This window comes from Oncorhynchus clarkii, chromosome 20, assembly GCF_045791955.1.
Source record: "Oncorhynchus clarkii lewisi isolate Uvic-CL-2024 chromosome 20, UVic_Ocla_1.0, whole genome shotgun sequence".
Lineage (NCBI taxonomy): Eukaryota > Metazoa > Chordata > Actinopteri > Salmoniformes > Salmonidae > Oncorhynchus > Oncorhynchus clarkii.
This window is the reverse complement of record NC_092166.1, coordinates 53742343-53767817: the sequence shown is the minus strand read 5'-3', so window position 1 is coordinate 53767817 and position 25475 is coordinate 53742343. Positions and strand designations below refer to the sequence as shown.

General features: G+C 42.8%; 1 protein-coding gene across 4 annotated transcripts in view; it reads left to right on the top strand.

Annotated features, from left to right (window-relative positions):
* LOC139377485 (vesicle transport through interaction with t-SNAREs homolog 1A-like) overlaps window positions 1-25475 on the top strand; it is a 172209-nt gene that overhangs the window by 60373 nt on the left and 86361 nt on the right. The window contains exon 6 of one of the 4 annotated variants that reach the window (XM_071120518.1): window positions 840-3783. The exons of the other annotated variants lie outside the window; for them this stretch is intronic. Coding sequence (XP_070976619.1) covers window positions 840-976 — 137 coding nt within the window. The 3' untranslated portion in view covers window positions 977-3783. Of the gene's footprint in view, window positions 1-839; window positions 3784-25475 lie in introns of those variants that run through there. 4 annotated transcript variants of the gene reach the window in all.

Genomic DNA, 25475 nt, shown 5'->3' with positions numbered 1-25475 from the left:
GAACAGAAAGTCATGTGTTTTCCTCATTACCAAGGTTAGTTTTTTTTTAAATCTTTAAATATGGAGAAATTATCTCATTTGGATTTGAAATAGATTAAACCAGTTATTCGTTTTTTCTCCTCCTGACAGTCACAACATTATTGAGTCACAGTGTATTCCTTAGAGAGATATCAAAGCTCATTCTTGAAGTATCAACTGGCTTTCTGTGGCTTCCGCAGTAGTTTTGAAAAAGTTTTGTTAATTTACACTATAATGGAGGAATGGCGCGCGTGTGACATCGACAGATTTAATCATTCACGTCGAGAAAGGGGTGCACAGACCACTGCCTTTTGATGTTCAGTAAGTAGAACTCACAAATTCATAAATACAATCTGCATTCTCTGCTTAAAAATGTTGTTTCATATGATTCTCTGATGATCTCCGAGACTTATATTATTCTTGTTTACCCCGTGTCGAACTCTGTGGCAGACCCTATTTTGATTCCATTCAGTCACGTATTTCAGTTTAATGGCTCTTTTTGATGGTTTGTCTAGTGTTCTGGTTGGTGTTAAAGAAATGGTCCGTGTTCTATCCGTGTTCTCTACCTCCCGGGCCTATTACTTTCCACAGTAAGGGCCAGTCATGCGCCCTCTGAACCCTCATCTGCCCTGTTTGTGCGGCTAACTGAGAACAATGGTTGTTTATCCTGGTCCCACACACACTGCTCACTGCTCAGGTCTACACCAGCAGAGAGTTGTTTGGGGTTTGGTGGGGTGTGAGCCTTTGTCACCTCTTGTTTAATCTGTGATCCCCCCCCCCCCCCCCCCTCACCCTCCTGTCGGTTCTGGCCCTCCGCTCAGATGCACAAGCTGAAACGACAAATGCTCGGGGAGAACCAACGCTGAGAGGCAACAGCCGAGTCACGTTGGGAACACTGTCAGACCACAGACAACAAACAATCTTAGAACTCAAATGTGTTGAGACCCCAGACGTGTGAGAAATGCAGTGCCTTCAAAAAGTATTCACACCCCTCGACTTTTTCAAAATGTTGTTGTATTTACAGCCTGAATGAAACATGTATTAAATTGACATTTTGTGTCACTGGTCTACACACTGTACTCCATAATGTCAAAGTGGAATTATGTTTTCAGAAATTGACTCAAGACATTTCCGCTTTTCATTTTTGATTAAACTCTTTCTTATGGCAAACCTAAATGAGTAAAAATGTGCTTACATAGCATGATTTTTGAATGACGATGTCATCTCTGTACCCCACACATGCAATTATCTGTAAGTTCCCTCGGTCGAGCAGTTCATTTCAAACACAGATTGAACCACAAAGACCAGGGAGGTTTTCCAATGCCTCGCAAAGAAGTGTAGACTGGTAACAATAATACAAAATAACAATATTCTAAAACATGCATCCTGTTTGCATCAAAGCACTGATGTAAAACTGCAAAAAATGTCTCCTGAATAAAAAGCGTTATGTTTGAGTACCACTCTTTATATTTAGTACCATATCTTTATATTTTCAAGCATGATGGTGGGTGCATCATGTTATGGGTGTGCTTGTCATCGGCAAGTACTCAGGAGTTCTTTAGAATAAAAATAAACTGAATAGATATAATCCTAGAGGAAAACCTGGTTCAGTCTGCTTTCCAACAGACACTGGGGGACATATTCACCTTTCAGCAGGAAAATGACCAAAAACACAAGGCCAAATATACACTGGAGTTTCTTACCAAGAAGACATTAAATGTTCCTAAGTGGCCTAGTTGCAGTTTTGACTTAAATCGTCTTGACAATCAAAAACAAGACTTGAAAATGGCTGTGTAGTGATGGTCAACAACCGACTTGACAGAGCTTGAAGAATTGTTCAAGTAATAATATGCAAATATTGTACAGTCCAGGTGTGCAAAGCTCTTAGAGACTTACTCAAAAAGAGTCACCTTTGGCAGAGCTGTAATCCCTGCAAAAGGTGATTCTAACATGTGTTGACCTAGGGTTGTCAATGCTTATGTACATGAGATATTTCTGTTTTTAATTTTCAATAAATTAGCAAAAATGTGTCAACCTTGTTTTCACTTTGTCATTATAGGGTATTGTGTGTCAATTTTAATACATTTTTGAATTTAGGCTGTAACACAACAAAATGTGGATTAAGTCAATGGGTGTGAATACTTTCTGAAGGCACTGAGAACACAAACATTGACTAGTGGTCATTCCAATGCTGTTTCAACAACCTGTGCTGCATATTTACATCGGTGGACAATCACAGCACCACGAGAAGACATGAAATTCAGTGGGGCAATCCAGCTAATGGATCTTTTTGGTTTTGTAGTCATTCTGTTTAATGTTTTTCATTATATTTTAGTGTTGACAAAATTCACAAAATATTTTTGAAAGATTTTATTTTGTGCAAGTGCTTGGCCTAACAAATGCCCCATTCAGTTATCTCACTTTCAAACTAAAAGAGATAATGATACGAGTATGTACCGGGCTTTTATTCATCGTTCTGAAGCATTAACATTTCTACATTTTTAAGATTGCTTAAAATGGATAAAGGATATGCTTTGAAATGTTGAATGTCGGGATGGATATTGTTTTAAAAGGGCTAAACAATAATAATCTGTGAGCAATAATAATCTGTGAGTTGTGTTTGTCCAATCAAAGACTTACTCTGGTCATAAATACGCTGTTACACGAAAAACAAACTCTTATTAAGACGGAAAATCAAAGCATCCTTAGTGAAGAACAGTTAGTGTAGCTATTTTACAATAATTCTAAGTCACCCTCCAAAACCACACACTATATAATTATGCCCCATAAGTACTGTAATTGACCAATGGGGAGAAAAAAATATTTAAAGACAGTTTCTCTTTTCTTTCAAAGAGGGAGAGATCCTGAACAAAGGCAGAAAAAAAAGATGAGCTCCAACTGCTGCTTGCCCCCCCCCCCCCCCCTTTACTTTTGCATCGATAACATTCCACTTAATGACCACAAATCAAGAAAGCCAGGGTACCATAAGGTCACTTTATAAAAAAAGACGTCCTCTCAGTTCTTTGAAATGGTGAGTCTTCACAGAATATCATTTTAGAGAATTTATTTGAGCACTGTTTTTTTTTCTCTATTTCACACTCTCCAGTGTATTTTGGAAAGCGCCGGCTTGCCAAGAGCACTGAAAGCCCTTTGAGGGATATTGAGAAGGCTCTGTGGACATCCCAAGCTATTTACCACACACACCCTTAAGAACCAGCCTCTGTTTGTCTCATAAATAAAGTATAGAACTTCATTAGTGGAGGGCACAGACTTAAAAGGCGCGCATATGAACATGCAGACGGAGGGCTTGCCTGTTTTAAAGAGAGCCCTAAGTACAGGAGGAGGGCATGTAGTTAGCCAATTTAAACGCATTTGAATCAAGGGTGTCTGCAAGCCCAAAATGTGAGGAGGCTAGACTGACTCCAAATCAAAGAGGTCAGATTCTGAGGCACAATTTGACTTTGTGAAGATGTGAGAGGGGTCTGATTAGACATGTTTAGAGATGGATGGCATGTCAGATTCCATTTTGTAGATGTACTGAAGTGCTCTCTCCCCTTGATTAGAATCAATTGGAGAGGTAGAGGGTAGAGTTAGTTTTGTTTGCTGAGGGGCGATTAATACAATACTGGCTTCCTTTGAAGTGCATACACCTACAGTATATCTGAACACTATACACACGTGCATACTGTACTCAATAGATTATTGACCTAAAATCATACTTTTTGAGAAAATAAAGAGAAATACAATCACTCTGTTTCAACTTAAGATGCTTCTGGGAGTAATTTGTTTTGTTTAGCCTGTACCGGTCGGTGTATGTTTGTTAGATGGCACACGTTAGTGTTTTGAAGTAATCTTTTTTTTCCCATCTATGATTTGACAGGCATATTATTGTACATGTATTGGATATTAATCATTAGAAAAAACAGAGGCCTCTAATCTTGGCTCCACCAAAATGTCAACCCCCTTTTCCTCTTTTTAAAGCTCAGCGGTCGAAAACAAAGCAAAGCAACTGAAACAAACCACAAAGTGGGCAAAACGAATAAAAGAGAAACTCAAGGGGCCAGCGATGAAGCCGAGATCGCTCCTCGGCTCGCGGCCCCGGTGTCAGTGCTCTGATCGATGGGGGAAAATGAAATCAGCTCATTAGGGATTGATTTCAGACCTGTTTAGATAAGCAGAGAGGGTCGGGGCCCGGGCCCCTGGTGGCCCCTCGGCAGCCCAAAGTTCACTCTGTGCCAGGCAGAGAGCAGCACCGCAGGCCATCAACTTTATTAGCACTGAGATAAGCTGATTAGACCTTGTCAATCAAAGGTGCCAATGACTCAATCGACAGCCCTGGCCTTTCTTTTCTCCCTTTTCTTCCCCTCTCTCTCTCTCTCCCTCCCACTCTCAATCTCCCTCGTTTTTTTATGATAAATCATTGAAGCGACCAACAAAGCAGTAGGCAGACATCGTGGGCTAAGCTAAGCAGCCCTGCAGTTGTCACCAAGGCGGACCATGCAGGGACCCTGTGATGATGTGACAACTGTATTACAGATTAGATCAATTTGTTTTAGAGCAGTTTGATTTCCAACTGCAGCGGTATTAAAAGTCGAGGGGAGGAGAGGGAGGGAGAGAGCATTGATTGTCGTCATGGAACATGACTCCAGCGGCAGAGCACAGGGTGTTGGGGACACAGATAACTAAATAGATACATGATGGGGTGGAGAAATAAATAAATATGTTTTGTAAACATTTTAAAAAAAGTCCTCGGCGCTCGTTTGAAGCAAAGCATGGCTTTGAGACTTGCTGTGAGTCCATGGGTGCTGGAGTGCCTCAGTAACATGGCTCACGCTTGTCCCCGGCTTGCACGATCTCCCCCCCTCCATCTTAGTCCTTTCTTTCTCTGTTTCTCTTTCTCACTCTCTTAATTTCTCCCCGTTCTGTCTTAAGATCAGACTTTATCATTCTTTTGGTGTTTAGCCACCAAAGTGATGCTTGCGCTTCAAATCCTTTTTGGCTAAACACTTAGCAAATGACATAACAAGCTATATTTAGCAATACCCAGAAATATTGTTTAGGAACTGGCTTTCAACGTTGAATTTGCTTTTCTTGTTCTCTTCTTATGAGACAACACATTTATAACGGTTTTGTGCTATCTGGTAACAGAGGACAAGATCTAACAATAAATCAAACTATCTGTCAATACCATTTAGCGTCATTGTATCAAATCCAGCTACATTGGGTCTCGGGCAAAGAGGAAAATAAGGGAAGAGGATAAAAGGTAATATTCTGCTAACTGGTGTCATTTGTTATTTATCAGAGAATCTCGTCAGTCACAAAATAGTATACTTAAGTCTAATATTCTCTATCCTCATAATGTTGATAATGGTGAACATGTAAGTTATGAATCTGTTCATCTTTTGATTTCAATTCAAATAGCTTACATTGTGCTGTTTACGTGGTCCTCTTTGTCATTGTTTGAAGGATGTTTCCTTTATTAGGATCCCCATTAGCTACTGCACATGCAGCAGCTACTCTTCCTGGGGTCCACATCAAGCATAAAAATGCATGACAGAGAGTACAGAACAGCAAAAGACATTACATAAAAATGCATGACAGAGAGTACAGAACAGCAAAAGACATTACATAAAAATACATGACAGAGAGTACAGAACAGCAAAAGACATTACATAAAAATACATGACAGAGAGTACAGAACAGCAAAAGACATTACATAAAAATGCATGACAGAGAGTACAGAACAGCAAAAGACATTACATAAAAATGCATGACAGAGAGTACAGAACAGCAAAAGACATTACATAAAAATACATGACAGAGAGTACAGAACAGCAAAAGACATTACATAAAAATGCATGACAGAGAGTACAGAACAGCAAAAGACATTACATAAAAATGCATGACAGAGAGTACAGAACAGCAAAAGACATTACATAAAAATGCATGACAGAGAGTACAGAACAGCAAAAGACATTACATAAAAATGCATGACAGAGAGTACAGAACAGCAAAAGACATTACATAAAAATGCATGACAGAGAGTACAGAACAGCAAAAGACATTACATAAAAATGCATGACAGAGAGTACAGAACAGCAAAAGACATTACATAAAAAATACAAAGTAATGCATTGTCAAGACACCAAGAATCTATTTACACTTCATATGTGCATATTCATATATTTATCATCAGTACAGTTATATTACATCTTTATATAGAGGAGAGGCGCTGTGGTACATTGTTTTTGTAATGAAAAATGTAAAGCTAAATTAACAATAAAGTTGTTTCACATGGTCTAGGGTGGGGTAGATTTTCTATTTACAAAATGTATTAAGACTAAATATTTTGCGTGTCACATCCAAATAATAGAGCGATGTTTATCCAAGAAGTAGTGAATTGATTAATACAAATGTATTGAGATCATTTGCACATACGTTGTGGCGTCTATGTTGAGATATACCCATTGTAGATCCCTTTCTTAGGAATGTAGGCTCTATCTCCACTTCTGCTTCAGGTTATTCATTCTGTGGCACAGTGTCATTTTAATATTTCAGTATGTTCTTGTTCATTTGTCTTTTATAAGGACAGTTTGCTAAAGTGGATTTCCTCGAGGTATAGCATATTCAATAACTTTCGTTTTTTGTAGTCTGATAAAATCTGAATGCTGTGGTGTTTCAAAAAGAATAGGAAGTTATTTGATAATTGTTTGATTCATGGCACTGAGAGATGGGATTAAAATATTTCACAGCTTGAGTTTGCAGTTAGGCAGAAAGGAGGCCTTTTATTAAATATTTTTTAAGGGGGAAATGTATTTGTCTTTTGTCTCAAGGAAAGAAATCAATTCTAAGAAATATAGACGGAATATAGCCCGAAACTGTATTTCCTTAACGTATAGCCTAACATTTTGCTTTCAGTAAATCTACCCACGGGTAAGCTGTTTATCGGTAAACCCCCCCCCCGGCGGATGAAAGGCCTCGTAATAATGATTTTTTTCTCTCCTAATCGGGTCTTGTCAGCGAGGCGTCTTATCGTGGAGAGGAAAATGACACCGATCCTATCGAGAGCCCGAGTCCGAGTCGGAGGCGTGTGTCCCCCCCACCCCCCTCCCCCCCAATCATGGCCGGCCGTGGCCTCGCCATATCTAGCGCTGCCACAAACGGCGAGCGCCGCTTTTTTCTTGTGGACTTCAAAAACGACGCGAGTCATTAAAATTGCACCCGCGTTTGGCTGCGGGTGTCAGCCGCTTCCAGAACGAAAATGCGATGTGGGAAGAGGAGACTCGCTAAATGTGCTAATTCCTGCCTCACATGTTTACGGCTTAATTTTAATCGGTTTGAGGGAGGAGGAGGGGAGGAAAACTTTTTTTGGGGGGGGGGGCAGCAATGAGAACCTCACATTGAAATAAATCGCCATTATCTTTGACACCCTAGGACTCAGCTGTTCCAAGGATTTAGGGGTCCACTGGCAACAGTGTATATTGTGGCACACAAAACGTGTTTACGCTTGAACTGTGGTAGCTAAGGTGCAATTGCTGGCTTCAGCCTGCACAGACAAAGGCCCGACTCGACACAATGGCCAGCCAGCATACAGACCCCTCAATGCATGAGCTCAACCAACAGACTTGAGTGTGTGTGGGGTTCATCTGTGTGTTTGCTGGTCTGTCTGTCTGTTGGTCCGCAGGTGTTTTTTCGCAAGAATCCGACTTGCGACGTTAGCTCACGTTAAGTGGACTCGTCGAGGCGGCCATATCAGAATGAAGCTAGGGAGATGTTTGTGAGAAATGAAAGTGACCCGTCGTCATACGTAGCTCATCCAGAATTCAGGAGTGAACAGGATACTTCCTGCTCCAGTTAAGTTCCATTATTACTGCTAGCATAGCATCCTGTTAGCAGCCCATTTAGTCTGCACGGTGGATGCTAACAAGGATCAACGGTGTTAAGAGAAAGTGGTGGATCTACAGTAATTAGACTTTTTAGGAGAATGATAAGCTTCAACAAAGAGCAGGCTTCCTATCGACATAACTAGAGTCTTAAAAGTAATGATTAGCCTACGAAGCTTAGACTGGGAGGAAAGACCTTTGAGCATTTCTTCTTCTTAGTGCAGCATTGTAATAAGAAAGGTTTCCCCCTTCAAGTATAGAAGGCAACATTACCAAAAGAAGGATAAAACTCACGGAAGGTCAACAAGTCACCCATTGGATTGATGTAAGCATGAATACATTGGGAGGCAGTTTAATAATACAACTAAGTATAAAGACCCATTCTGATCAATGTTTCATTCAGTAGTGTCGTTCATTATTACGTTGATATAAATGACACACAAGGCCACTTAAACAAAACAAATATTTATGAGAAGGAAAAAAAAACTAGGTGCTCATATTACACTTCACAATGAGTAATTGTTTGTAAACATATTGATTTTATAGTAATACCTGTTCATAATGTAGCCTTATCTCACATTTTCAAAAGCACATTTAAAAAGGTAGACATTTTATTTCAAACCACAAACCAGCTTCTTTTCTGTTATTTCGAGGTTACAACCACAACCACAAGATACCCCCTCCCTGTACGCACAGCAGAAAGTGCAGCACTGACCTCGGAGTGACACACAGAGTGAGGAAGAGAGAGAGCTCAGAAAAGGGATGAGCGGGATTGCGTTAAAATGAACTGTTTCAGAAGGAAATGGGAGACAAAAGCGAGGACTCTGGGCCCCCATGGGCGCTTTAAAGAGCTGCTACATCTGAGGCACTGAAATATAAAAAATAAAAAAAGAGAAGGGGGGGAAAGAAGTGAAATTAACTAAAGGAGAGGCAGAGAGGGAGAAGTGTGCCACCTCGTCAATACTAGTCCTCTGATGACAATGACACATTGATGACAGACAATTGATGCCAGTGAAAAGAGTAGGAAATACATTATTTTTTTAAAGAGCTATGCATGGGGAGTGAGAGACAATGCGATCAGTATATTTATACCTGTTATTTTCTGTATTGATTAATTCAATATACACCAATTAGCATCTTGCCCTCCTACCCCATTACTCCTGTGGGTCAGTGGAGAGCATCTTCTATGATATGGAACCAACAAGCTTTGCTTTAGTGTAGTAGGTTTGATGTGTGTTTATTGTATGTGAAGGCTAGTGTAGAATGCAGTCACGTAACCCCCAGTCTCAGTGGCTGGGTGTAAGAACAGAGACCAGGCCTAAACACTGTTATTTGCCCCTCTCTACCTATAACCCTCACACACACACACCGATACACACACCCACACACATACACACACCCACACACGTACAAATACTTTAAACACATTAACCCTCAGAAACACATGATTAGGCATCGCCGTCTGTCCCCTCTGTTTGCTCTCCTCCTGGTCGCCCTGAGGAGCGGGTCCCCACGCTTCCCCCCTCGGCCCCTCAAAAGAGCTTCCTCCTCGGCCACCCGATGCCCACGGACAGGGCGCCCGCGCGTTTAGGACGCCCGGGGAACATGAAACGGCCCAGCCCGGGATGTCAGCTGGTTGCCCCATCTGCCAATCAGTGGGACAGCAAGGCTTTTGTCTGGGGGGGGGGGTTATGGAGACAAGTAGGGTCGGGATGTGAGGGGGAGGGCGGGGTTGACGTTGAAGTGCAAACAGCCACCACCACCGTGTGTCTAGCTGAGATAGGGATAGTAAGATGGGAGCATAGTGCTGGAAACTAGACACAAAATAGGTTATGACTAGTGTGGGTCGTTGTTTTGTTGCTTGCGACACTGCCAAATTCTTGTAATGGAAGTGCGTTCTATTGTCAATATGTCTATTGGTTTCTGGCTCATACACACTGTATGAAGAACAGCAGAATGTCACCTGCTATAGCTGTGATAAGTACACCAACAAACGTTTTCCAGTTTGGATACTCCGTTCTTTGTCATTTATGTGAATTTGAATGACAATGCAGTACAGTTTTTGAGGGACGTAGATGTGTGAAAAAGATTGTCCTACCGAATAGAGTAACTTAATTGGTCTCAATCAAAATATGACTTTCCTTTTTTTATGTAAATCACAGTTGGCACTCGTCTGAAATGAATTTCAAGTTGCAGAACTTCAGTCTGGTCTTTCCGTCCTCCCGTTAAAGAACATAACCTTGACAGTACAAACAGTTTGACTCCCACAGTAACGAACATGCATGTGTGTGTGTGAGTGGATGGGTGGCTGGTTCTGCACGGGAGGGGTTTTCCACGTGCATTCTGCTGTACGGCAGATAGGCCGCGCCCTTGAGCCACCGTAGGAGGTTCTGTAAGCCCGGGTTTTGGGTTCTTCTGAGTCTGCAGAAGGTAACAGCGGGGCCTCTACACACACACAGGCGTGCTGTGTTAAAGTATTTAGACTGAAAATACTTCCTGAAAAGAGACAAGCGGCAACGCACAAGAAATGGTTATGTATTTATCACTGAGTTTTTTGTTTTGTTTTTTTGTTGTCATGCTTTCTGAGAAAATCTGTTTGTTTGTGTGTTTTCTGTTTGCCGTCAGTTATATTGCCCTCAGTTAAATTCCATGATTTTTTCCCAGTGTGTTGTCAAGCTCGTCTTGTAATTATGTTAGTCAAATCAGGATGGTACATAGAAAGAATGAACAATGAAGTCTTTCCTCACATTTCTCAGTCCCACTATACGACGTAAGCCGTGTGGGCTCGGGGAACTGTGTTCAAACTTCTCCTGTTAGGAGAGCTCTGGTTAGGTCTATGTCTATAGGACTGAAATATCCCAACATGAGCCCATGATTTCCAACAACTGTAGAATGGCAGTGTTTATATAACCTAACATTACGATATGTAATGTGCAGTACAATGTCGGTTGAGCAAGTTTGTTTACAAGTCAGGTGTGATGCGGCGTTGAGATTGATTTCTCTTCACTCACCGAGAACGGTTGTAGCCTTTCTCGGCCTCGTTCTCTAGCAACCATTTTATTTCATTAACACATCAAACCATAATCTGAATATAATGTTCTTAATGCATGAACGTGTTTTTTTTAGGCGTTTATGCAACACAATTAAAGAATACAAGTACAAGACAATGGCAGTAAATATGAAGTTAATCAGGTGATGCTAAATATTACAAGACTATTTTCCCTGACCTCTCCCCTCGTTAATAGCTGTGGGGGAAACATGTTCGCTTAATTTGAAAACCCTATTGAAAGGCTCCGCTCGGTAGGAGCGGGTTGACTTGGATTGTTGTCCTTGTGCTTTTGTCAGATATTTTCATGGAACTCATTTTAATACAGCCCTTAACCTTTTGTCTTTTCAGTCAGACATCTATCGATCCCAGAACTTGTCGTCATTGTGCCGGGCTAGATTAAACTCTTTTTTTCCCCTGTTTGGGATCATAGCATTGAACTCATATCGCTAAATAAGAATGAGTTACTTAATACACTGTTTTCAATGGGTTTTTTTTTTTTAACCACAAGACTCTCAGAAGATGTTGAGAAGGTCAGTTCACTCAATAGTACAGCTAACAAAGTTGAAACTTCCTGTATAGGATATTCACACGCGAGTGATAAAATGGTATATAGGCATCTTTCAATCATTGGTCATCATAGGCATTCAGTCATACACAGGATTTATCACATTGACACTGAATAAAATGTTTTATTGCATGCTTTTAGTAAGATTTTGTGTCATTTTTATCAGCTGCTATATAGACTAATGGCTGAAAGGTGGAAGGCTCATTGTAACCGCTTACTTAATGCATACAATAATCGTTAGTGTTTCTGAATTCAGACATATGGACTTAATGCAAATGTGGGCGATGAGAAGGAGGAGGTATGTTTGTGTGTTTTCCTTTAGAATAATTATATGCCAGGATCCCTTCTTTAATGCATTGGTAAGCTCTTTTGCTGAACACACACACACACACACACACACACACACACACACACACACACACACACACACACACACACACACACACACACACACACACAGGGACAGGTGATGGTTAAGATCTTACACATATGGAGATGCTGTGTGTTGTTCTGGTGGTGTTTTGAATGTATGTCTGCTCCCCAGTCTGACAGGTTCACCCTCCTCTCCAGGGGACGCCTTCACTTGTAATTTCCACAGTGACACTGAAATGGCAGTGACAACAGTGGCTTCGCCGTCACGACTGTATCTATATTGTTAAAGGTAACTTAACATGCTTCGATATAAGAACTTGGTCTGTGATGTAAATACATTTGAGCGTTTTCAGCATTTATTTTCACTATATTTTTCTGGAGTGGTTCATTCTCCTGGTGATTATTGTTGTGATTTTATTCCTTCCTAATTCTAGGTCGTTATCTAGAAAAATAAGAAAATACGATTTTACTCATCGTTGCATGGTAAGGAATGGCATAATTGACTTTGATGGTATCAATTTGACTTATCAGGCTTCCGATAAACTTTGCCAATGGAAGTTCAATAGGAGTTCAAAAAACCTCAGGAGGTAAGAGCTCTCATCGAGGACATTTATATATATATATATAGTCTTCTTCTTTTTTAAGACTTCCGTAAAGACTAAACGTGCTCGTTTTGCCTTTGTTATCTCAGCCTGAACCACAGAAATCTGCTGAGACCCAAGTGCTCACATTTACTTGGTCAGTAGGGAGGCCTTGTGCGTACGTATCCACATGGCAACACTGCAGCCTCTGCCTCTCCCATCTGCAATGGACAGCTTGTTTTAAAGCGGTTTGAAATGTCAGCGTAAAACACAACTCAAAGGGAGCCAGTGCAACCTGTTGGAAGGTGGCCTGTTACAAGCCAATGCAATATTTTAATCTGGACAACCACATCCACGTTTCAGTCAAGCCAAGTAAGATGGCGTGCACGAGTCTGTCGACCCTTTTGTGTGTTTGTGCACATATACAAAATGACCCAAAGCGTTTCTGCAACTTCATTAGTCTATGGCAGTTTTATGTTCTCTCAAAGTTCTGCATTACGATGCAGGTTTGATTAGAATTCAGAGTGGATCCTCTTTAAGACCCCTGTAAACCAGCGTTTCCCAAACTCTGTCTTCGGGACCCCAAGGGGTGGTGGACGTTTTGGTTTTTGCCGTAACACTACTCAGCCGATTCAAACGACCAAAGCTTGAAGATTAGTTGATTATTTGAATCGGCTGTGTAGTGCTACGGCAAAAAACAAAACGTGTTGTGGGAAACCCTACTGTAAACACTCAAATGGGCATCGCTTCTTAATGCCCATTGCAATGTTCACCTATCCTGTTTCTTTCATGAGGGGTGATTTTTTGGTGAATCTGGGGCAAGGCTGTTTATTAACACAATGACGGGGGGGGTGACCGGGCCAGGCATCCTGGGCCACCTGGATTTAATCGGGCCAAAGTAGAGGCCCATGTCCATCTGGGGGCCCAGTCCCCACACATGGCTGCAGATCGACGAACAGAAGGTGTCTCCTCAGAACTCACACCTGAGCTCGCTCCCAGCCTGGGACTGGCCTAACTTTTCCCTCCCTCCCTCCCTCCCTCCATCCCTCCATCCCTCCATCCAACCATCCATCCAACCATCCATCCCTTCATCCACTGTCCTCAGCATTATCACCTCTGTCAAGCCCTATCACCCCCCCCCCTTCTCTCTCTCCATTTCTACCTCCATGCTTCTCTCCTTCTCTCTCTATGGCCATGACCTGATCTACTTTTATCTTTCTCTCCGGACCCCTTTGATGTCTGCCACTTTACCCCGTCCACAGATCATGTGTACGTTTCACAAACAGCCTCTCACTTCATGCTTAGTGTGTTGATGTATATACATTTCAAAACACAGATATTTAGTAAATGGTCACTGGACTTTCTCAGCCCACTGTATGTAACCAGATTGACTATGCCTAAGGTTGAGTGTGAATTCCACTGTGGTATAGTACACAGATTTGCAAATGTTATCGCAGGTGCCGCAATGTGCTTGAATTTCTAGTCCCGACCATGCAGTAATAATGCCTAACAATACAAAACAATAAGCACATAATCCAAAAATTAAGAAATATCAGATCGAGCAATGTCAGAGTCCGGAATATAAATATACACTCTGTTGCCAGTTTATTAGGTACACCATCCCATTCACGAAAATGAATCTCTGCTCCTGCAGAGACAGTAGGTAACGTGGCTGTGGCTTACTATATAAAGCAGGCAAAACAGGCTTTGAGGCATTCAGTTACTGTTCGATTGAACGTTAGAATGGGCAAAACGAGTGATCGAAGCGACTTTGAGTATGGTATGATTGTTGGTGCCAGGCACGCCGGATCCAGTATCTCAGAATCCGCCACCCTCCGTGTCTAAGGTTTTACCAAGAATGGTGCTACAAACAAAAAACATCCAGTAAGCCGCAGTCCTGTGGGCGAAAAAACAGCTCATTGATGAGAGAGGTCGAAGGAGAATGGCAAGAATCGTGCAAGCTAGCAAGCAGGCCACAAACAGACAAATAACAGCGCAGCACAACAGTTCCACGGCATCTCGAGACACACATGTCCATCTGCAGCAGACAACCACACCGGGTCCCACTCAGATCAGCTAAAAACAACAAGTGGCTCCGGTGGGCACACGATCATCGACACTGGACAATTGAAAAGTTGAAAAACATTGCCTGGTCTTAACGAATCCCATTTCCTGTTTGTGTCATGCTGATGGCAGAGTCAGGATTTGGAGGAAGCCACATGGGTCCATTGCCCCATCCTGCCTGGTGTTACCGGTAAAGGCTGGTGGTGTAATAGTGTGGGGAATGTTCTCCTGGCATACGTTAGGTCCCTTGATACAAATTGAGCAACGTTTTCCATGCCCTGAACCATTCAAGCTGTTCTGGAGGCAAAGGGGGGTCCGACCTCGTACTACACCGAACAGAAATATAAACTTAACGCGCAACAATTTCAAAGATTTTACAGAGTTATAGTTCATATAAGGAATTCAGTCAGTTTGAATAAATTCCTTAGGCACTAATATATGGATTTCACATGTCTGGGAATACAGACAGTCTGTTGGTCACAGATACCTTAACAAAAAAGGTAGGGGCCTGGATCAGAAAATCAGACCCTTGCGACATGGGGCCGCAAGAGCACAACAATGGACCTCAGGATCTCATCACGGTTTCTCTGTGCATTAAAATTGCCATTGATACAATGCAATTGTGTTCGTTGTCTGTAGCTTATGCCTGCTCATACCATGACCCCACTACCACCATGGGGCACTCTGTTCACAACGTTGACATCAGCAAACCACTCCCCCACACGATGCCATATACGCTGTCTTCCTTCTGCCCAGTACAGTTGAAACCGGGTTTCATCCACGAAGAGCACACTTCTCCAGTGGCCATCGAAGATGAGCATTTACCCACTGAAGTCAGTAACGACGACAAACTGCTGTCAGGTCAAGACCCTGGTGAGGACAACAAGCACACAGATTTGCTTCCCTGAGATGATTTCTGACAGAAATTCTTGTTTGTGCAAACCCACAGTTTCATCAGCTGTCCAGGTGACTGGTCTCAGACGAATGCACGTGAAGAAGCCAAATAAGGAGGGCTGGCGTGATTATATATGGTCAGCAGTTGTGAGGCCGGTTAGACGTTGTGCCAAATTCTATAAAATTACTTTGGAGGCTGCGTATGGTAGAGAAATGACCATTCAATTATCTGGCAACAGCTTTGGTGGACATTCCTGCAATAATCATGCCAATTGCACGCTCCCTCAAAATTTGAGACATCTGTGGCATTGTGTTGTCTGACAAAACTGCACATTTTAGAGTGGCCTTTTATTGCACTTGCGTAATGATCATGCTGTTTAATCAGCTTTTTGATATGCCACACCTGTCAGATGGATGGATTATCTTGGCAAAGGAGAAATGCTCACTAACAGGGATTTAAACAAAGTTGTGCACACGATTTGAGAGAGAGAAGCTTTTTGTGTTTATGGAACATTTCTGGGATCTTTTATTTCAGCTCATGAAACATGGGACCAACACTTTAAATGTTGTGTTTGTATTTTTGTTCAGTATAGATAATAATAAACTGGCCACTGAGTGTATATAATGGTGTGTATGGACAGTATATGAATAGTGTACAGCAGTAGGTATGTAGGATGAACCATGACAAGAATACAGTTACTTAAGTGGGTAAAACAACATGTAAACATTATTAAAGTGACCAGTGTTCAATGACTATGTACATGGGGCAAAGCAGTCTCTTAAGGTGCATGGCAGAATTCCCGAGTGGTAGCCAACAAGTAACAGTGACTAAGGCTCATGGCATCTTTTGACTTAATTCCTTGAAAAGACAGGGTGAGAAGCCACGGAAGCAGTATATACAGTTGAAGTCGGAAGTTTACATACACCTTAGCCAAGTACATTCCAACTCAGTTTTTCACAATTCCTGACATTTAATCCTAGTAAAAAATGTCCTGTCTTAGGTCAGTTAGGATCACCACTTTATTTTAAGAATGTGAAATGTCAGAATAATATTAGAGAGAATGATTTATTTTAGCGTTTATTTATTTCATCACATTCCCAGTTGGTCAGAAGTTTACATACACTCAATTAGTGTTTGGCAGCATTGCCTTTCAATTGTTTAACTTTGGTCAAACGTTTCGGGTAGCCTTCCACAAACTTCCCACAATAAGTTGGGTGAATTTTGGCCCATTCCTCCTGACAGAGCTGGTGTAACTGAGTCAGGTTTGTAGGCCTCCTTGCTCGCACATGCTTTTTAAGTTCTGTCCCCACACTTTCTATAGGATTGAGGTCAGGGCTTTGTAATTGCCACTCCAATACCTTGACTTTGTTGTCCTTAAGCCATTTTGCCACAACTTTGGAAGTATGCTTAGGGTCATTGTCCATTTGGAAGACCCATTTGCGACCAAGCTTTAACTTCCTGACTGATGTCTTGAGATTATTATTTGTAATAATGACAATTACAACAATACTGAATGAACACTTTTATTTTAACTTAATATAATACATAAAATCAATTTAGTCTCAAATAAATTGTGAAACATGTTTAATTTGGTTTAAATGCAAAAACACTGTGTTGGAGAAGAAAGTAAAAGTGCAATATGTGCCATGTAAAAAAAGCTAACTTTTAAGTTCCTTGCTCAGAACATGAGAACTGGTGGAAAGCTGGTGGTTCCTTTCATGAGTCTTCATGAGTCTTCAATATTTCTAGTTAAGAAGTTTTATGTTGTAGTTATTATCGGAATTATAGGACTATTTCTCTCTATACCCTTTGTATTTCATTTACATTTGACTATTGGATGTTCTTATAATCACTATGGCTTAATCTCAGGAGTTGGCTTGAAGTCATAAACAGCGCTATGCTTCAAGCATTGCAAAGAGCTGCTGCTGGCAAACGCAGGAAAGTCCTGTTTGAATGAATGCTTACGAGCCTGCTGCTGCCACTGCTCAGTCAGACTGCTATATCAAATATCAAATCATAGACTTAATTATAATATAATAACACACAGAAATACGAGCCGTAGGTCATTAATATGGTCGAATCCGGAACCAACATTTCAAAAACAAGACGTTTATTTTTTCAGTGAAATACGGAACTATTAAGTATTTTATCGAACGGGTGGCATCCCTAAGTCTAAATATTCCTGTTACATTGCACAACCTTCAATGTTATGTCATAATTCTGTAAAATTCTAGCAAATTAATTCCGGTCTTTGTTAGGAAGTAATAGTCTTCACACAGTTCGCAACGAGCCAGGCGGCTCAAACTGCTGCATATACCCTGACTCTGCTTACACAGAACGCAAGAGAACTGACACAATTTCTCTAGTTAATATTGCCTGCTGACATGAATTTATTTTAACTAAATATGCAGGTTTAAAAAAATATATTCTTGTGTATTGATTTTTAAGAAAGGCATTGATGTTTATGGTTAGGTACACTAGTGCAATTACAGTGCTTTTCTCGTGAATGCGCTTGTTAAATCATCACCCGTTTGGCAAAGTACCCTGTGATTTGATGATAAATTAACATATATGCAACACAGGACAAGCTAGTTAACCTAGTAATATCATCAACCATGTGTAGTTAACAAGTGATTGATTTGTTTTTTTATAAGATAAGTGTAATGCTTGCTAGCAACTTACCTTGGCTCCTTGCTGCACTCGTGTGACAGCTGGTCAGCCTGCCACGCAGTCTCCTTGTGGAGTGCAATGTAAATCAAATCAAATCAAATTTTATTTGTCACATACACATGGTTAGCAGATGTTAATGCGAGTGTAGCGAAATGCTTGTGCTTCTAGTTCCGACAATGCAGTAATAACAAGTAATCTAACTAACAATTCCAAAACTACTGTCTTGTACACAGTGTAAGGGGATAAAGAATATGTACATAAGGATATATGAATGAGTGATGGTACAGAGCAGCATAGGCAAGATACAGTAGATAGTATCGGGTACAGTATGTACAAATGAGATGAGTATGTAAACAAAGTGGCATAGTATAGTATAAAGTGGCTAGTGATACATGTATTACATAAGGATACCGTCGATGATATAGAGTACAGTATATACGTATGCGTATGAGATGAATAATGTAGGGTAAGTAACATTTATATAAGGTAGCATTGTTTATAGTGGCTAGTGATATATTTACATCATTTCCCATCAATTCCCATTATTAAAGTGGCTGGAGTTGAGTCAGTGTCAGTGTGTTGGCAGCAGCCACTCAGTGTTAGTGGTGGCTGTTTAACAGTCTGATGGCCTTGAGATAGAAGCTGTTTTTCAGTCTCTCGGTCCCAGCTTTGATGCACCTGTACTGACCTCGCCTTCTGGATGATAGCGGGGTGAACAGGCAGTGGCTCGGGTGGTTGATGTCCTTGATGATCTTTATGGCCTTCCTGTGACATCGGGTGGTGTAGGTGTCCTGGAGGGCAGGTAGTTTGCCCCCGGTGATGCGTTGTGCAGACCTCACTACCCTCTGGAGAGCCTTACGGTTGAGGGCGGTGCAGTTGCCATACCAGGCGGTGATACAGCCCGCCAGGATGCTCTCGATTGTGCATCTGTAAAAGTTTGTGAGTGCTTTTGGTGACAAGCCGAATTTCTTCAGCCTCCTGAGGTTGAAGAGGCGCTGCTGCGCCTTCTTCACGATGCTGTCTGTGTGAGTGGACCAATTCAGTTTGTCTGTGATGTGTATGCCGAGGAACTTAAAACTTGCTACCCTCTCCACTACTGTTCCATCGATGTGGATAGGGGGGTGTTCCCTCTGCTGTTTCCTGAAGTCCACAATCATCTCCTTAGTTTTGTTGACGTTGAGTGTGAGGTTGTTTTCCTGACACCACACTCCGAGGGCCCTCACCTCCTCCCTGTAGGCCGTCTCATCGTTGTTGGTAATCAAGCCTACCACTGTTGTGTCGTCCGCAAACTTGATGATTGAGTTGGAGGCGTGCGTGGCCACGCAGTCGTGGGTGAACAGGGAGTACAGGAGAGGGCTCAGAACGCAACCTTGTGGGGCCCCAGTGTTGAGGATCAGCGGGGAGGAGATGTTGTTGCCTACCCTCACCACCTGGGGGCGGCCCGTCAGGAAGTCCAGTACCCAGTTGCACAGGGCGGGGTCGAGACCCAGGGTCTCGAGCTTGATGACGAGCTTGGAGGGTACTATGGTGTTGAATGCCGAGCTGTAGTCGATGAACAGCATTCTCACATAGGTATTCCTCTTGTCCAGATGGGTTAGGGCAGTGTGCAGTGTGGTTGAGATTGCATCGTCTGTGGACCTATTTGGGCGGTAAGCAAATTGGAGTGGGTCTAGGGTGTCAGGTAGGGTGGAGGTGATATGGTCCTTGACTAGTCTCTCAAAGCACTTCATGATGACGGATGTGAGTGCTACGGGGCGGTAGTCATTTAGCTCAGTTACCTTAGCTTTCTTGGGAACAGGAACAATGGTGGCCCTCTTGAAGCATGTGGGAACAGCAGACTGGTATAGGGATTGATTGAATATGTCCGTAAACACAACGGCCAGCTGGTCTGCGCATGCTCTGAGGGCGCGGCTGGGGATGCCATCTGGGCCTGCAGCCTTGCGAGGGTTAACACGTTTAAATGTCTTACTCACCTCGGCTGCAGTGAAGGAGAGACCGCATGTTTTCGTTGCAGGCCGTGTCAGTGGCACTGTATTGTCCTCAAAGCGGGCAAAAAAGTTATTTAGTCTGCCTGGGAGCAAGACATCCTGGTCCGTGACTGGGCTGGGTTTCTTCCTGTAGTCCGTGATTGACTGTAGACCCTGCCACATGCCTCTTGTGTCTGAGCCGTTGAATTGAGATTCTACTTTGTCTCTGTACTGGCGCTTAGCTTGTTTGATAGCCTTGCGGAGGGAATAGCTGCACTGTTTGTATTCGGTCATGTTACCAGACACCTTGCCCTGATTAAAAGCAGTGGTTCGCGCTTTCAGTTTCACACGAATGCTGCCATCAATCCACGGTTTCTGGTTAGGGAATGTTTTAATCGTTGCTATGGGAACGACATCTTCAACGCACGTTCTAATGAACTCGCACACCGAATCAGCGTATTCGTCAATGTTGTTATCTGACGCAATACGAAACATCTCCCAGTCCACGTGATGGAAGCAGTCTTGGAGTGTGGAGTCAGCTTGGTCGGACCAGCGTTGGACAGACCTCAGCGTGGGAGCCTCTTGTTTTAGTTTCTGTCTGTAGGCAGGGATCAACAAAATGGAGTCGTGGTCAGCTTTTCCGAAAGGGGGGCGGGGCAGGGCCTTATATGCGTCGCGGAAGTTAGAGTAACAATGGTCCAAGGTCTTTCCTCCCCTGGTTGCGCAATCGATATGCTGATAAAATTTGGGGAGTCTTGTTTTCAGATTAGCCTTGTTAAAATCCCCAGCTATAATGAATGCAGCCTCCGGATAAATTGTTTCCAGTTTGCAGAGAGTTAAATAAAGTTCGTTCAGAGCCATCGATGTGTCTGCTTGGGGGGGGATATATACGGCTGTGATTATAATCGAAGAGAATTCTCTTGGTAGATAATGCGGTCTACATTTGATTGTGAGGAATTCTAAATCAGGTGAACAGAAGGATTTGAGTTCCTGTATGTTTCTTTCATCGCACCATGTCACGTTAGTCATAAGGCATACGCCCCCGCCCCTCTTTTTACCAGAAAGATGTTTTTTCCTGTCTGCGCGATGCGTGGAGAAACCTGTTGGCTGCACCGCTTCGGATTGCGTCTCTCCAGTAAGCCACGTTTCCGTGAAGCAAAGAACGTTACAGTCTCTGATGTCCCTCTGGAATGCTACCCTTGCTCGGATTTCATCAACCTTGTTGTCAAGAGACTGGACATTGGCAAGAAGAATGCTAGGGAGTGGTGCGCGCTGTGCCCGTCTCCGGAGTCTGACCAGAAGACCGCCTCGTTTCCCTCTCTTTCGGAGTCGTTTTTTTGGGTCGCTGCATAGGATCCACACCGTTGTCCTGTTTGTAAGGCAGAACACAGGATCCGCGTCGCGAAAAACATATTCTTGGTCGTACTGATGGTGAGTTGATGCTGATCTTATATTCAGTAGTTCTTCTCGACTGTATGTAATGAAACCTAAGATGACCTGGGGTACTAATGTAAGAAATAACACGTAAAAAAACAAAAAACTGCATAGTTTCCTAGGAACGCGAAGCGAGGCGGCCATCTCTGTCGGCGCCGGAAGTACAAACGGCCATAATCGGCGTCCAAAAATGACGATTACCGATTGTTATGAAAACTTGAAATAGGCCATGCCGATTAACCTCTAGTGTCTATGTTGTGTTTATCGGCGCTATCACACTTGATAAGTTTACATAGTGTGTTTGATGCGATTAGATAGCTGATAGACATTGTGTCACTAAATGACTTGAACTGATTTATAAAGTTTCCCTCATATGTTGTCTCTGTCTGTTTATCCTTTCACAAGACACAGACCAAGCCATTCCTAATAATGCAAAAACTCTAACAAGCATTTACAAACCTTTTTTTCCTGGCTTTAGCTATGCCTGGCCCTGTAGCAAGCCCTGCTAGAGTTAGCCATCTTTTGGTGACAGACCTGCCGACACTGCTTACCACCTGGAAAAGCCTGCCTACTCTAACGTGCTAATCGAACCTTCCCACTGCGGCCTGTCTGCACAGAGACAAACGGCTAACCCCATCTGCTTCCTGCTGACATGTTGAAAGTGACTATTGCTGTTATTGTTCATGCTAGCTCCTAATTGATCCAAATGGACTAACGCAGCTTCTCAGGATTTAAAGCCAGGGCGGGCGCGAACCAGTGGTGACACCAGTTGCCTGGGTAACCCAACAATATACAGGATGCACTGTATCTCTCTACTTCCTTTCTATCCAATGTGAGGTTAACCATACGGTATAGTAGACCTGGGGGGGGGGACACATTTATGCTGAATGTTCTTGTATGTCGTGAAAAATAACATGTTTCTAGATATACCCTGATTGTATGGGTACTGTTACTTGCACCTATGACATTTAGGCCTAGAACACTGCCTTCTTTCACTTGCTGTTTTTGACTGGAAAGTTAAGTTACTATTTTAGCAATTAGCGTTTTCTGTCAAGTAGAATCCTCTGTCAACGTTATGGTCCATGACTCTAATTGTTCCATTAGTTACAATTAATCCTATCTAATGCAATTCAACCCCTCTTAATATTGGTTTGTGTGTTTCCCCATCCATATTTAATACATATTATGAACATAGCTATAGCTCTCCCTTTGTCCGTGAAAGCGAAACGGGGGCCCGTCTGCTGATAAGTTTCTGGAAAGCATTCTTTGCAAGTACGTGTTTTTAAAACTTAAGTCGAAGTGACACTCCACTCGGTTCATTGGGGAAATAACCGTCAAGTTTTTCTCTCTCTCTCATTCAGACGCCATCAGAGGGGTTGACTAATTTCTCTATCGGGCTAATACTGTATGAGTCCATTCTCCAAGATGTCTGAAACCGTAATTAGTGGCTTGCTTTGAGCGGGGCGGGCTGGGGGCGGAGGGGGTGTGCGGAGGTGCGAGCAAGGGGGCTGCAACGGCGAGGGAGAAGAAAAAGGCAGTCCGTTTTATACTCTGATGGAGGTTATATTTTCTGTGACAACTGGACCAGAGTAATCAAAACGTGTTAATAAGCCCTTCAAAGGGCTGTCGGCGCATCAGTGGAGCCTGAGTGAACATGAATCCCCCGCTCCACCCACGCTAGCCTTCCCTCTCCCTTTCCATCTCTCCTCTCTCTGTGTCGGTCCCTTTCCCTTTCTTTCTGTCTCCCCCTCTTTCTGTCTTCCCCTCTCGCTCTATCCCTCAGTCCCTCTCTCTTTCGCCCTCGTTCTCTCTCTCTCTACCTCTCACTGTCGTCTGAACCTCAATTACACAGCCTTAGGACCAGAGTGGGGCCCGCAAAGACCAACACACACACACGACACAGGCAATACATATGTCAAGTCAAAGACTGTAAGAGCTGTTCCAACACTCACGGTATTCTTGTGTTGCTGTCCGTATTGAGGGACCAGCCCCGTCTTTGCACTTACAGTCCCCACCGAGCTGCAGTACAGCCAGAGCCCAGGAGAGGGCATTGGACAGCACCCTGGGGTCCAAGCTGAAGCTGTTTGATCTCTTGGACGACTCAGGCTCTTTCCAGTGGTGTAGGTTGAAGTCGCCTATAGACACTGATGAGTTTTTAGTCCGTTTTTTGGGGGGGGGGGGGGGGTGACAGAATGGAGCATAGTTTCCTCATAAACCTGAAACTGAAATGAATTCTAAGAAACTATTACTACAAATCAAAGCAAATACTGCCTTGAAACATACTGCCTAGAGACAGAAGTACTTAAAAGTTTGAGCACTTAAATGTGCAAAGAGTAACTAAAGTTATTGCTAAATTTGGCAACAACATTTTTTGGGACCTAGTCATGGGGGCATTCGACATAGGTAAAAGGTGCTTCATAAAATACATTGAATTATTAAGTGTACAGCTTTTCTTTTCAGTTTCCTTTACAGCCTCATACTAAGGCACCGATGACGAGAATCAACCTTTGAGCCCCGACAAAATAGATATGGTACTACAACAGACTTTCTTCCAGTAAATGAAATCAAGACCCTTTAACCCCAACACCATTCACATCTCTCCTGCCTTTTCACTAACCTCAAATTGGAATGAAAACATGCCTAAATTAGTAGTGCTGTAGATGTCGCGCTTAAACTTAAAACGCACATTTTTAAGAAATGTCACTCTCCTTTCCCTCCCCGACTCTGGGAAAGTGTTCCCTTGTATCTCGCTGCCATTTAACCAGCCCATTAACCCTGAATGCTGGGGTAGACCCCCGCTGGCCCTGGGTTTAATAAGTGGTAAAACCTCCACACACACACACACACAGCTTCTCTAAAGCTCATCCTCAACACATCCAACAGGCCTCTCCCTCAGACGACCTGATGGCTAGGTATAGGACACAAGACGCTGGAATAATCAAAAGCAGTGTTTTTGATATACTTCATAGCGTATTTTTGATTTGATTTGAATTAGCCCTGTACTGATTAGGGCCCAGCACAAGGAGTATTTGTGGTTCTCGCTCGTCTTTAAAGGTGTGCATGTGTTACCGTTACGAAAACACTCAGCTTAATGTCAAGTGGAGGTGTGACGGGATCAGTTGGAGGCAGTTAAAAATGCATGGCGTCCAGGCAGGGCTCCGGGCCCTAAACTGACCTGTGATCAGCCAGTGCTGCCGTCCCAGGGGACCCTCTGTCTGCTGCGTTGGACCAGGAGACGGGACGTGCTCAATAATGTAGAAGAGGCATGGCATTAAAGACGTGTCCTCTATGCCACTGTCTGTCATGGCATACAGTCAAATACGTGTGTGTGTGCGTGAGTGTCTAAATGCTAGTGATGCGCTTTAATGTGTGTGTCGGTGTTGCTTATGCCTTTATGGCTATGTGAGAGGCTTTTTTGACGGTTGTTGATTATGACTGTAGATTTGTGTGAGTGTATACATATATATATATATATATATATATATATATATATATCGTAAAAACCGTTCCATCGTTAGCACTACTATATATTTGCTTGTACAACTTGCCCTCCCAACCTTAAAAATACGGTAAACATAGCTGTGTTTCTGTGTGTCGTGTGCCTATATATCTTGTTTTTATTTGATTTCAAATGCGTATTGGTACATCGGCATGCATTCGTAAAGCATGGGTCAGATACACAGGTGGTGTGTGTGTACGCCCGACTAGCTAGCGCCTGGCCCTGGTCTGGCTCCCTGGGAAAGCTAGCGTAGCTCGGAGCGCTGGAGGACTCATTGACTTTCTAATGATCACTGGTCAGCCCCCTATGCCAGTGCCAGGGGTTTCGCCTAGCCGCTGCTCACCGCGCACCGCTATCGACTCAACCCCCAACCTTTTTTTTTTTCTTCCTCTGGCCCGACGGCGCTCCGTCAAAACCTATTAGCAACACCGCTAACGCTGAAAACACCCTTTAAAAAAATAAATAATCTTCCTCTACC